At 53.6% G+C, this 13608-nt stretch overlaps 1 protein-coding gene across 1 annotated transcript in view; it reads left to right on the forward strand.

Moving 5' to 3' along the window:
- Nucleotides 1-10283, forward strand: part of LOC140429942 (dnaJ homolog subfamily C member 21-like) — a 205684-nt gene extending 195401 nt beyond the window's left edge. Inside the window, exon 10 of the mRNA XM_072517531.1 lies at nucleotides 9909-10283. Coding sequence (XP_072373632.1) covers nucleotides 9909-10283 — 375 coding nt within the window. The remainder of the gene's footprint in view (nucleotides 1-9908) is intronic.
- The last annotated feature ends 3325 nt before the right edge of the window (nucleotides 10284-13608 follow it).

Below are 13608 nucleotides of genomic sequence, written 5' to 3' on the forward strand. Positions count from 1 at the left end.
GGACAGAGCGAGGAACTGAGACAGAGTCTGTGGAGAGAGGGACAGAGCGAGGAACTGAGACGGAGTCTGCGGAGAGAGGGACAGAGCGAGGAACTGAGATGGAGTCTGTGGAGAGAGGGACAGAGCGAGGAACTGAGACAGAGTTTGTGGAGAGAGGGACAGAGCGAGGAACTGAGATAGAGTCTGTGGTGAGAGGACAGAGCGAGGAACTGAGACAGAGTCTGTGGAGAGAGGGACAGAGCGAGGAACTGAAACAGTCTGTGGAGAGAGGGACAGAGCGAGGAACTGAGACACAGTCTGTGGAGAGAGGGACAGAGCGAGGAACTGAGACGGAGTCTGTGGTGAGAGGACAGAGCGAGGAACTGAGACAGAGTCTGTGGGGACAGGACAGAGCGAGGAACCTAGACAGAGTCTGCGGAGAGAGGACAGAGCGAGGAACTGAGACAGAGTCTGTGGAGAGAGGGACAGAGCGAGGAACTGAGACACAGTCTGTGGAGAGAGGGACAGAGCGAGGAACTGAGACGGAGTCTGTGGTGAGAGGTCAGAGCGAGGAACTGAGACAGAGTCTGTGGGGACAGGACAGAGCGAGGAACCTAGACAGAGTCTGCGGAGAGAGCACAGAGCGAGGAACTGAGACAGAGTCTGCGGAGAGAGGACAGAGCGAGGAACTGAGACAGAGTCTGCGGAGAGGGGGACAGAGCGAGGAACTGAGACAGAGTCTGTGGGGAGAGGATAGAGCGAGGAACTGAGACACAGTCTGTGGAGAGAGGGACAGAGCGAGGAACTGAGACAGAGTCTGTGGAGAGAGGGACAGAGCGAGGAACTGAGACAGAGTCTGTGGGGAGAGGATAGAGCGAGGAACTGAGACACAGTCTGTGGAGAGAGGGACAGAGCGAGGAACTGAGACAGAGTCTACGGAGAAAGGACAGAGCGAGGAACTGAGACACAGTCTGTGGAGAGAGGACAGAGCGAGGAACTGAGACAGTCTGCGGAGAGAGGGACAGAGCGAGGAACTGAGATGGAGTCTGTGGAGAGAGGGACAGAGCGAGGAACTGAGACAGAGTCTGTGGAGAGAGGACAGAGCGAGGAACTGAGACAGTCTGTGGAGAGAGGGACAGAGCGAGGAACTGAGACAGAGTCTGTGGAGAGAGGGACAGAGCGAGGAACTGAGACGGAGTCTGTGGAGAGAGGACACAGCGAGGAACTGAGACAGAGTCTGCGGAGAGAGGGACAGAGCGAGGAACTGAGATGGAGTCTGTGGAGAGAGGGACAGAGCGAGGAACTGAGACAGTCTGTGGAGAGAGGGACAGAGCGAGGAACTGAGACAGAGTCTGTGGGGAGAGCATAGAGCGAGGAACTGAGACACAGTCTGTGGAGAGAGGACACAGCGAGGAACTGAGACAGAGTCTGCGGAGAGAGGGACAGAGCGAGGAACTGAGACAGAGTCTGTGGAGAGAGGAACAGAGCGAGGAACTGAGACAGAGTCTGTGAAGAGAGGACAGAGCGAGGAACTGAGACAGAGTCTGCGGAGAGAGGACAGAGCGAGGAACTGAGACAGAGTCTGTGGGGAGAGGATAGAGCGAGGAACTGAGACAGAGTCTGCGGAGAAAGGACAGAGCGAGGAACTGAGACAGAGACTGTGGAGAGAGGGACAGAGCGAGGAACTGAGACGGAGTCTGTGGAGAGAGGACAGAGCGAGGAACTGAGGCAGAGTCTGCGGAGAGAGGACAGAGCGAGGAACTGAGACGGAGCCTGTGGAGAGAGGACAGAGCGAGGAACTGAGACAGTCTGTGGAGAGAGGGACAGAGCGAGGAACTGAGACAGTCTGTGGAGAGAGGACAGAGCGAGGAACTGAGACAGAGTCTGCGGAGAGAGGAACAGAGCGAGGAACTGAGACAGAGTCTGCGGAGAGAGGACAGAGCGAGGAACTGAGACACAGTCTGTGGAGAGAGGGACAGAGCGAGGAACTGAGACAGAGTCTGTGGAGAGAGGGACAGAGCGAGGAACTGAGACACAGTCTGTGGAGAGAGGACAGAGCGAGGAACTGAGACAGAGTCTGCGGAGAAAGGACAGAGCGAGGAACTGAGACAGAGTCTGTGGAGAGAGGACAGAGCGAGGAACTGAGACAGAGTCTGTGGAGAGAGGGACAGAGCGAGGAACTGAGACAGTGTCTGTGGTGAGAGGGACAGAGCGAGGAACTGAGACACAGTCTCTGGAGAGATGGACAGAGCGAGGAACTGAGACAGTCTGTGGTGAGAGGGACAGAGCGAGGAACTGAGACCGAGTCTGTGGAGAGAGGACACAGCGAGGAACTGAGACAGTCTGTGGAGAGAGGACAGAGCGAGGAACTTAGACGGAGTCTGCGGAGAGAAGACAGAGCGAGGATCTGAGACAGTCTGCGGAGAGAGGGACAGAGCGAGGACCTGAGACGGAGTCTGTGGGGAGAGGGACAGAGCGAGGAACTGAGACACAGTCTGTGGAGAGAGGGACAGAGCGAGGAACTGAGACGGAGTCTGTGGTGAGAGGACAGAGCGAGGAACTGAGACAGAGTCTGTGGGGACAGGACAGAGCGAGCAACCTAGACAGAGTCTGCGGAGAGAGGACAGAGCGAGGAACTGAGACAGAGTCTGTGGAGAGAGGGACAGAGCGAGGAACTGAGACGGAGTCTGTGGTGAGAGGACAGAGCGAGGAACTGAGACAGAGTCTGTGGGGACAGGACAGAGCGAGGAACCTAGACAGAGTCTGCGGAGAGAGGACAGAGCGAGGAACTGAGACAGAGTCTGCGGAGAGAGGACAGAGCGAGGAACTGAGACAGAGTCTGTGGAGAGAGGACAGAGCGAGGAACTGAGACAGAGTCTGCGGAGAGAGGACAGAGCGAGGAACTGAGACAGAGTCTGTGGAGAGAGGGACAGAGCGAGGAACTGAGACAGTCTGTGGAGAGAGGGACAGAGCGAGGAACTGAGACAGAGTCTGGGGGGAGAGCATAGAGCGAGGAACTGAGACACAGTCTGTGGAGAGAGGGACAGAGCGAGGAACTGAGACGGAGTCTGTGGTGAGAGGACAGAGCGAGGAACTGAGACAGAGTCTGTGGGGACAGGACAGAGCGAGGAACCTAGACAGAGTCTGCGGAGAGAGGACAGAGCGAGGAACTGAGACAGAGTCTGCGGAGAGAGGACAGAGCGAGGAACTGAGACAGAGTCTGTGGGGAGAGGATAGAGCGAGGAACTGAGACAGAGTCTACGGAGAAAGGACAGAGCGAGGAACTGAGACAGAGACTGTGGAGAGAGGGACAGAGCGAGGAACTGAGACGGAGTCTGTGGAGAGAGGACAGAGCGAGGAACTGAGGCAGAGTCTGCGGAGAGAGGACAGAGCGAGGAACTGAGACGGAGCCTGTGGAGAGAGGACAGAGCGAGGAACAGAGACAGTCTGTGGAGAGAGGGACAGAGCGAGGAACTGAGACAGTCTGTGGAGAGAGGACAGAGCGAGGAACTGAGACAGAGTCTGCGGAGAGAGGACAGAGCGAGGAACTGAGACAGAGTCTGTGGAGAGAGGGACAGAGCGAGGAACTGAGACACAGTCTGTGGAGAGAGGACAGAGCGAGGAACTGAGACAGAGTCTGCGGAGAAAGGACAGAGCGAGGAACTGAGACAGAGTCTGTGGAGAGAGGGACAGAGCGAGGAACTGAGACAGTGTCTGTGGTGAGAGGGACAGAGCGAGGAACTGAGACACAGTCTCTGGAGAGATGGACAGAGCGAGGAACTGAGACAGAGTCTGTGGTGAGAGGGACAGAGCGAGGAACTGAGACCGAGTCTGTGGAGAGAGGACACAGCGAGGAACTGAGACAGTCTGTGGAGAGAGGACAGAGCGAGGAACTGAGACGGAGTCTGCGGAGAGAAGACAGCGAGGATCTGAGACAGTCTGCGGAGAGAGGGACAGAGCGAGGACCTGAGACGGAGTCTGTGGGCAGAGGGACAGAGCGAGGAACTGAGACACAGTCTGTGGAGAGAGGGACAGAGCGAGGAACTGAGACGGAGTCTGTGGTGAGAGGACAGAGCGAGGAACTGAGACAGAGTCTGTGGGGACAGGACAGAGCGAGCAACCTAGACAGAGTCTGCGGAGAGAGGACAGAGCGAGGAACTGAGACAGAGTCTGTGGAGAGAGGGACAGAGCGAGGAACTGAGACGGAGTCTGTGGTGAGAGGACAGAGCGAGGAACTGAGACAGAGTCTGTGGGGACAGGACAGAGCGAGGAACCTAGACAGAGTCTGCGGAGAGAGGACAGAGCGAGGAACTGAGACAGAGTCTGCGGAGAGAGGACAGAGCGAGGAACTGAGACAGAGTCTGTGGAGAGAGGACAGAGCGAGGAACTGAGACAGAGACTGTGGAGAGAGGGACAGAGCGAGGAACTGAGACGGAGTCTGTGGAGAGAGGACAGAGCGAGGAACTGAGGCAGAGTCTGTGGAGAGAGGGACAGAGCGAGGAACTGAGACAGAGTCTACGGAGAAAGGACAGAGCGAGGAACTGAGACACAGTCTGTGGAGAGAGGACAGAGCGAGGAACTGAGACAGTCTGCGGAGAGAGGGACAGAGCGAGGAACTGAGATGGAGTCTGTGGAGAGAGGGACAGAGCGAGGAACTGAGACAGAGTCTGTGTAGAGAGGACAGAGCGAGGAACTGAGACAGTCTGTGGAGAGAGGGACAGAGCGAGGAACTGAGACAGAGTCTGTGGAGAGAGGGACAGAGCGAGGAACTGAGACGGAGTCTGTGGAGAGAGGACACAGCGAGGAACTGAGACAGAGTCTGCGGAGAGAGGGACAGAGCGAGGAACTGAGATGGAGTCTGTGGAGAGAGGGACAGAGCGAGGAACTGAGACAGAGTCTGTGGAGAGAGGGACAGAGCGAGGAACTGAGACAGAGTCTGTGGAGAGGGGGACAGAGCGAGGAACTGAGACAGAGTCTGTGGTGAGAGGACAGAGCGAGGAACTGAGACAGAGTCTGTGGAGAGAGGGACAGAGCGAGGAACTGAGACAGAGTCTGTGGGGAGAGCATAGAGCGAGGAACTGAGACACAGTCTGTGGAGAGAGGACACAGCGAGGAACTGAGACAGAGTCTGCGGAGAGAGGGACAGAGCGAGGAACTGAGACAGAGTCTGTGGAGAGAGGAACAGAGCGAGGAACTGAGACAGAGTCTGTGAAGAGAGGACAGAGCGAGGAACTGAGACAGAGTCTGCGGAGAGAGGACAGAGCGAGGAACTGAGACAGAGTCTGTGGGGAGAGGATAGAGCGAGGAACTGAGACAGAGTCTGCGGAGAAAGGACAGAGCGAGGAACTGAGACAGAGACTGTGGAGAGAGGGACAGAGCGAGGAACTGAGACGGAGTCTGTGGAGAGAGGACAGAGCGAGGAACTGAGGCAGAGTCTGCGGAGAGAGGACAGAGCGAGGAACTGAGACGGAGCCTGTGGAGAGAGGACAGAGCGAGGAACTGAGACAGTCTGTGGAGAGAGGGACAGAGCGAGGAACTGAGACAGTCTGTGGAGAGAGGACAGAGCGAGGAACTGAGACAGAGTCTGCGGAGAGAGGAACAGAGCGAGGAACTGAGACAGAGTCTGCGGAGAGAGGACAGAGCGAGGAACTGAGACACAGTCTGTGGAGAGAGGGACAGAGCGAGGAACTGAGACAGAGTCTGTGGAGAGAGGGACAGAGCGAGGAACTGAGACACAGTCTGTGGAGAGAGGACAGAGCGAGGAACTGAGACAGAGTCTGCGGAGAAAGGACAGAGCGAGGAACTGAGACAGAGTCTGTGGAGAGAGGACAGAGCGAGGAACTGAGACAGAGTCTGTGGAGAGAGGGACAGAGCGAGGAACTGAGACAGTGTCTGTGGTGAGAGGGACAGAGCGAGGAACTGAGACACAGTCTCTGGAGAGATGGACAGAGCGAGGAACTGAGACAGAGTCTGTGGTGAGAGGGACAGAGCGAGGAACTGAGACCGAGTCTGTGGAGAGAGGACACAGCGAGGAACTGAGACAGTCTGTGGAGAGAGGACAGAGCGAGGAACTTAGACGGAGTCTGCGGAGAGAAGACAGAGCGAGGATCTGAGACAGTCTGCGGAGAGAGGGACAGAGCGAGGACCTGAGACGGAGTCTGTGGGGAGAGGGACAGAGCGAGGAACTGAGACACAGTCTGTGGAGAGAGGGACAGAGCGAGGAACTGAGACGGAGTCTGTGGTGAGAGGACAGAGCGAGGAACTGAGACAGAGTCTGTGGGGACAGGACAGAGCGAGCAACCTAGACAGAGTCTGCGGAGAGAGGACAGAGCGAGGAACTGAGACAGAGTCTGTGGAGAGAGGGACAGAGCGAGGAACTGAGACGGAGTCTGTGGTGAGAGGACAGAGCGAGGAACTGAGACAGAGTCTGTGGGGACAGGACAGAGCGAGGAACCTAGACAGAGTCTGCGGAGAGAGGACAGAGCGAGGAACTGAGACAGAGTCTGCGGAGAGAGGACAGAGCGAGGAACTGAGACAGAGTCTGTGGAGAGAGGACAGAGCGAGGAACTGAGACAGAGTCTGCGGAGAGAGGACAGAGCGAGGAACTGAGACAGAGTCTGCGGAGAGAGGGACAGAGCGAGGAACTGAGACAGAGTCTGCGGAGAGAGGACAGAGCGAGGAACTGAGACAGAGTCTGTGGAGAGAGGGACAGAGCGAGGAACTGAGACAGAGTCTACGGAGAGAGGACAGAGCGAGGAACTGAGACAGAGTCTGTGGAGAGAGGGACAGAGCGAGGAACTGAGATGGAGTCTGTGGAGAGAGGGACAGAGCGAGGAACTGAGACAGAGTCTGTGGAGAGAGGACAGAGCGAGGAACTGAGACAGAGTCTGTGGAGAGAGGGACAGAGCGAGGAACTGAGACAGTCTGTGGAGAGAGGGACAGAGCGAGGAACTGAGACAGAGTCTGTGGGGAGAGCATAGAGCGAGGAACTGAGACACAGTCTGTGGAGAGAGGACACCGAGGAACTGAGACAGAGTCTGCGGAGAGAGGGACAGAGCGAGGAACTGAGACAGAGTCTGTGGAGAGAGGGACAGAGCGAGAAACTGAGACAGAGTCTGTGGAGAGAGGACAGAGCGAGGAACTGAGACAGAGTCTGTGGAGAGAGGGACAGAGCGAGGAACTGAGACAGTCTGTGGAGAGAGGGACAGAGCGAGGAACTGAGACAGAGTCTGTGGGGAGAGCATAGAGCGAGGAACTGAGACACAGTCTGTGGTGAGAGGACAGAGCGAGGAACTGAGACGGAGTCTGTGGAGAGAGGACAGAGCGAGGAACTGAGACAGTCTGTGGAGAGAGGGACAGAGCGAGGAACTGAGACAGAGTCTGTGGAGAGAGGACAGAGCGAGGAACTGAGACAGAGTCTGTGGTGAGAGGACAGAGCGAGGAACTGAGACAGAGTCTGTGGAGAGGGACAGAGCGAGGAACTGAGACCGAGTCTGTGGAGAGAGGACACAGCGAGGAACTGAGACAGAGTCTGTGGAGAGAGGACAGAGCGAGGAACTGAAACAGAGTCTGTGGTGAGAGGACAGAGCGAGGAACTGAGACAGAGTCTGTGGAGAGAGGACAGAGCGAGGAACTGAGACAGAGTCTACGGAGAGAGGACAGAGCGAGGAACTGAGACAGAGTCTGTGGAGAGAGGGACAGAGCGAGGAACTGAGACAGAGTCTGTGGAGAGAGGGACAGAGCGAGGAACTGAGACAGAGTCTGCGGAGAGAGGACAGAGCGAGGAACTGAGACAGAGTCTGTGGAGAGCGGATGGAACGAGGAACTGAGACGGAGTCTGCGGAGAGAGGACAGAGCGAGGAACTGAGACAGAGTCTGTGGAGAGAGGACAGAGCGAGGAACTGAGACAGAGTCTGCGGAGAGAGGACAGAGCGAGGAACTGAGACGGAGCCTGTGGAGAGAGGACAGAGCGAGGAACTGAGACAGTCTGTGGAGAGAGGGACAGAGCGAGGAACTGAGACAGTCTGTGGAGAGAGGACAGAGCGAGGAACTGAGACAGTCTGTGGAGAGAGGACAGAGCGAGGAACTGAGACAGAGTCTGCGGAGAGAGGGACAGAGCGAGGAACTGAGACACAGTCTGTGGAGAAAGGGACAGAGCGAGGAACTGAGACGGAGCCTGTGGTGAGAGGACAGAGCGAGGAACTGAGACAGAGTCTGTGGAGAGAGGGACAGAGCGAGGAACTGAGACAGTCTGTGGAGAGAGGACAGAGCGAGGAACTGAGACAGTCTGTGGAGAGAGGACAGAGCGAGGAACTGAGACAGAGTCTGCGGAGAGAGGGACAGAGCGAGGAACTGAGACACAGTCTGTGGAGAAAGGGACAGAGCGAGGAACTGAGACGGAGCCTGTGGTGAGAGGACAGAGCGAGGAACTGAGACAGAGTCTGTGGGGACAGGACAGAGCGAGGAACTGAGACAGAGTCTGTGGAGAGAGGGACAGAGCGAGGAACTGAGACAGAGTCTGCGGAGAGAGGACAGAGCGAGGAACTGAGACAGTCTGTGGAGAGAGGGACAGAGCGAGGAACTGAGGCAGAGTCTGCGGAGAGAGGACAGAGCGAGGAACTGAGACAGAGTATGTGGAGAGAGGACAGAGCGAGGAACTGAGACAGAGTCTGTGGTGAGAGGACAGAGCGAGGAACTGAGACAGAGTCTGTGGAGAGAGGACAGAGCGAGGAACTGAGACAGAGTCTCTGGAGAGAGGACACAGCGAGGAACTGAGACAGAGTCTGTGGAGAGAGGATGGAACGAGGAACTGAGACAGAGTCTGCGGAGAGAGGACAGAGCGAGGAACTGAGACAGTCTGTGGAGAGAGGGACAGAGCGAGGAACTGAGACAGAGTCTGTGGAGAGAGGGACAGAGCGAGGAACTGAGACACAGTCTGTGGAGAGAGGACAGAGCGAGGAACTGAGACAGAGTCTGCGGAGAGAGGGACAGAGCGAGGAACTGAAACAGAGTCTGTGGAGAGAGGGACAGAGCGAGGAACTGAGACAGAGTCTGTGGAGAGAGGACAGAGCGAGGAACTGAGACAGAGTCTGCGGAGAGAGGACAGCGAGGAACTGAGACAGAGTCTGCGGAGAGAGGGACAGAGCGAGGAACTGAGACAGAGTCTGTGGAGAGAGGATGGAACGAGGAACTGAGACAGAGTCTGCGGAGAGAGGACAGAGCGAGGAACTGAGACAGAGTCTGTGGAGAGAGGGACAGAGCGAGGAACTGAGACAGAGTCTTTGGAGAGAGGGACAGAGCGAGGAACTGAGACACAGTCTGTGGAGAGAGGGACAGAGCGAGGAACTGAGACAGAGTCTGCGGAGAGAGGGACAGAGCGAGGAACTGAAACAGAGTCTGTGGAGAGAGGGACAGAGCGAGGAACTGAGACAGAGTCTGCGGAGAGAGGACAGCGAGGAACTGAGACAGAGTCTGCGGAGAGAGGGACAGAGCGAGGAACTGAGACAGAGTCTGCGGAGAGAGGACAGCGAGGAACTGAGACAGAGTCTGCGGAGAGAGGGACAGAGCGAGGAACTGAGACAGAGTCTGTGGAGAGAGGGACAGTTTCTGAAGTGTGATCCAGACTCGAAGCGTGAATTCTGTTTCTCTCTCTATACACACACTGTTTAGACCTGCTGTGTTTCTCCAGCATTTTCTGTTTATATCTTCTATTTAATCGCCTTCTCCATTAACAACCTTTAGCTGGCTCGGACCCAAGCGCCAGCCGTCTTCCCCCCCCCCCCCCTCTGGTTTAGCCAGTCTGTTCACTTTGCGCTGCTCTAGTGTCAGCGCTCCAGATGACCTTCGGCCCTCCGTGGCACAGTCTGCGTCCCGAGGGTGCGGGGCTCTGGATACCCAGCTTGTATAATGGATTGTGTGCCCTCTCCTAGATGTTCAGTGAGAGTTTCCCTGAAGCCACTGACGCCCAGGGCCTTACTACCCCGGACCTGCACTCGGACAGGAAGAATGGGACGGTAGAGGAGGAAGAAAGATTGAGGGAGAGCAGCAAACCTGATCAGAACCATGAATTGGACTCCACCATTGCGGTGCATCACCAGGAGATCTCCACCGAGGAACAGACAGCACCTTCATCGAGGTGGGCACTCCGACAGCAGCCTGGCGGGAGCCGAAATCCAGCACCGGCCAATCAGCCCCGTTCATTGCAATCCCAGACCAGAGCCCAACATTTGCTCGAATACCAGACCAGGACCCCTGATTCAACAGGTGCATTCCAAATTGCAAATGGTGGGTGGCACATTGGTTAGCACTGCTGCCTCACAGCTCCAGGGTCCCAGGTTCCATTCCGGCTTGGGTGACTGTCTGTGCGGAGTCTGCACGTCCTCCTCGTGTGTGCGTGGGTTTCCTCCGGGTGCTCCGGTTTCCTCCCACAGTCCAAAGATGTGCAGATCAGGTAGATTGGCAGTGTTAAATTGCCCATCGTGTCCAAAATTGCCCTTAGAGGGTTACAGGGATAGGGTGGAGGTGTGGGCTTGGGTAGGATGCTCTTTCCAAGGGCCGGTGTAGACTCGATGGGCCGAATGGTCTCCTTCTGCACTGTAAATTCAGAAGAAAAAATTCAAATGGAATTCCTTTATCCCAATCCTCTGGATAATCCTGACTATCAGCCCGCAACATGATCTTTAAAGTTTGATGCCACCTTTCTGATGCTCCCTGTGATTCTGAATGATACACAGTTAAGTTAAATTGCTTCACTCCAAAGCTATCCAGAACTTACCTGAGTAACTTTGACAGAAAATTGGATCCTTGATGTGATTGGATTTCTTTTCTAGTCCGTACCTGCTAAAATATTAATCAACTCTCCTCCAACCCTCTTAGCTGTAATGTTTCCGAATGGAATGGCCTCTGGAAATCCAGTAGACACACCCATTCCGGGCAACAGATACTGATTCCCACTTTTGGTTTCAGGAAGGGGTCGCATGGAATCAATTAGGACCCGAGTAATAGGTTCTTCAAATGTTGGAACTTGACAACACAGGTGGAGAGGGTAGTCAAGAAGGCATACGGCATGCTTGCCTTCATTGGCCGGGGCATTGAGTATAAGAATTGGCAAGTCATGTTGCAGCTGTATAGAACCTTAGTTAGGCCACACTTGGAGTATAGTGTTCAATTCTGGTCGCCACACTACCAGAAGGATGAGGAGGCTTTAGAGAGGGTGCAGAAGAGATTTACCAGAATGTTGCCTGGTATGGAGGGCATTAGCTATGAGTAGAGGTTGGATAAACTCAGTTCTCACTGGAACGACGGAGGTTGAGGGGTGACATAAGAACATAAGAACTAGGAGCAGGAGTAGGCCATCTGGCCCCTCGAGCCTGCTCCACCATTCAATGAGATCATGGCTGATCTTTTGTGGACTCAGCTCCACTTTCCGGCCCGAACACCATAAGCCTTAATCCCTTTATTCTTCAAAAAACTATCTATCTTTATCTTAAAAACATTTAATGAAGGAGCCTCTACTGCTTCACTGGGCACGGAATTCCATAGATTCACAACCCTTTGGGTGAAGAAGTTCCTCCTAAACTCAGTCCTAAATCTACTTCCCCTTATTTTGAGGCTATGCCCCCTAGGTCTGCTTTCACCCGCCAGTGGAAACAACCTGCCCGCATCTATCCTATCTATTCCCTTCATAATCTTATATGTTTCTATAAGATCCCCCCTCCTCCTTCTAAATTCCAACGAGTACAGTCCCAGTCTACTCAACCTCTCCTCGTAATCCAACCCCTTCAGGTCTGGGATTAACCTAGTGAATCTCCTCTGCACACCCTCCAGTGCCAGTACGTCCTTTCTCAAGTCCTTTCTCAAAACTGAACACAATACTCCAGGTGTGGCCTCACTAACACCTGGACTAGCACACCCAGGTCTCTCTGCACAGCAGCATGTTTTAATATTTTATCATTTAAATAATAATCCTTTTTGCTGTTATTCCTACCAAAATGGATAACCTCACATTTGTCAAAATTGTATTCCATCTGCCAGACCCTAGCCCATTCACTTGGTTTATTCAAATCCCTCTGCAGATTTCCAGTATCCTCTGCACTTTTTGCTTTACCACTAATCTTAGTATCATCTGCAAACTTGGACACATTGCCCTTGGTCCCCAACTCCAAATCATCTATGTAAATTGTGAACAATTGTGGGCCCAACACTGATCCCTGAGGGACACCACTAGCTACTGATTGCCAACCAGAGAAGCACCCATTAATCCCCACTCTTTGCTTTCTATTAATTAACCAATCCTCTATCCATGCTACTACTTTACCCTTAATGCCATGCATCTTTATCTTATGCAACAACCTTTTGTGTGGCACCTTGTCAAAGGCTTTCTGGAAATCCAGATATACCACATCCATTGGCTCCCTGTTATCTGCCGCACTGTTAATGTCCTCAAAATATTCCACTAAATTAGTTAGGCATGACCTGCCCTTTATGAACCCCTGCTGCGTCTGTCCAATGGGACAATTTCCATCCAGATGCCTCGCTATTTCTTCCTTGTTGATAGATTCCAGCATCTTCCCTACTACCGAAGTTAAGCTCACTGGCCTATAATTACCCGCTTTCTGCCTACCTCCTTTTTTAAACAGTGGTGTCACGTTTGCTAATTTCCAATCCGCCGGGACCACCCCAGAGTCTAGTGAATTTTGGTAAATTATCACTAGTGCATTTGCAATTTCCCTAGCCATCTCTTTTAGCACTCTGGGATGCATTCCATCAGGTCCAGGAGACTTGTCTACCTTTAGCCCCATCAGCTTGCCCATCACTACCTCCTTGGTGATATCCATCCTCTCCAGGTCCTCACCTGTCATAGCCTCATTTCCATCAGTCACTGGCATGTTATTTGTGTCTTCCACTGTGAAGACCGACCCAAAAAACCTGTTCAGTTCCTCAGCCATTTCCTCATCTCCCATTATTAAATCTCCCTCCTCATCCTCTAAAGGACCAATATTGACCTTAGCCACTCTTTTTTGTTTTATGTATTTGTAGAAACTTTTACTATCTGTTTTTATATTCTGAGCAAGTTTCCTCTCATAATCTATCTTACTCTTCTTTATAGCTTTTTTAGTAACTTTCTGTTGCCCCCTAAAGATTTCCCAGTCCTCTAGTCTCCCACTGATCTTTGCTACTTTGTATGTTTTTTCCTTCAATTTGATACTCTCCCTTATTTCCTTAGATATCCACGGTCGATTTTCCCTCTTTTTACCGTCCTTCCTTTTTGTTGGTATAAACCTTTGCTGGGCACTGTGAAAAATCACTTGGCAGGTTCTCCACTGTTCCTCAACTGTTTCACCATAAAGTCTTTGCTCCCAGTCTACCTTAGCTAGTTCTTCTCTCATCCCATTGTAATCTCCTTTGTTTAAGCACAAAACACTAGTGTTTGATTTTACCTTCTCACCCTCCATCTGTATTTTAAATTCCACCATATTGGGATCGCTCCTTCCGAGAGGATCCCTAACTATGAGATCCTGAATCAATCCTGTCTCATTACACAGGACCAGATCTAGGACCGCTTGTTCCCTCGTAGATTCCATTACATACTGTTCGAGGAAACTATCGCGGATACATTCTATAAACTCC

This window comes from Scyliorhinus torazame, chromosome 9 (assembly GCF_047496885.1).
Source record: "Scyliorhinus torazame isolate Kashiwa2021f chromosome 9, sScyTor2.1, whole genome shotgun sequence".
Classification (NCBI taxonomy): domain Eukaryota; kingdom Metazoa; phylum Chordata; class Chondrichthyes; order Carcharhiniformes; family Scyliorhinidae; genus Scyliorhinus; species Scyliorhinus torazame.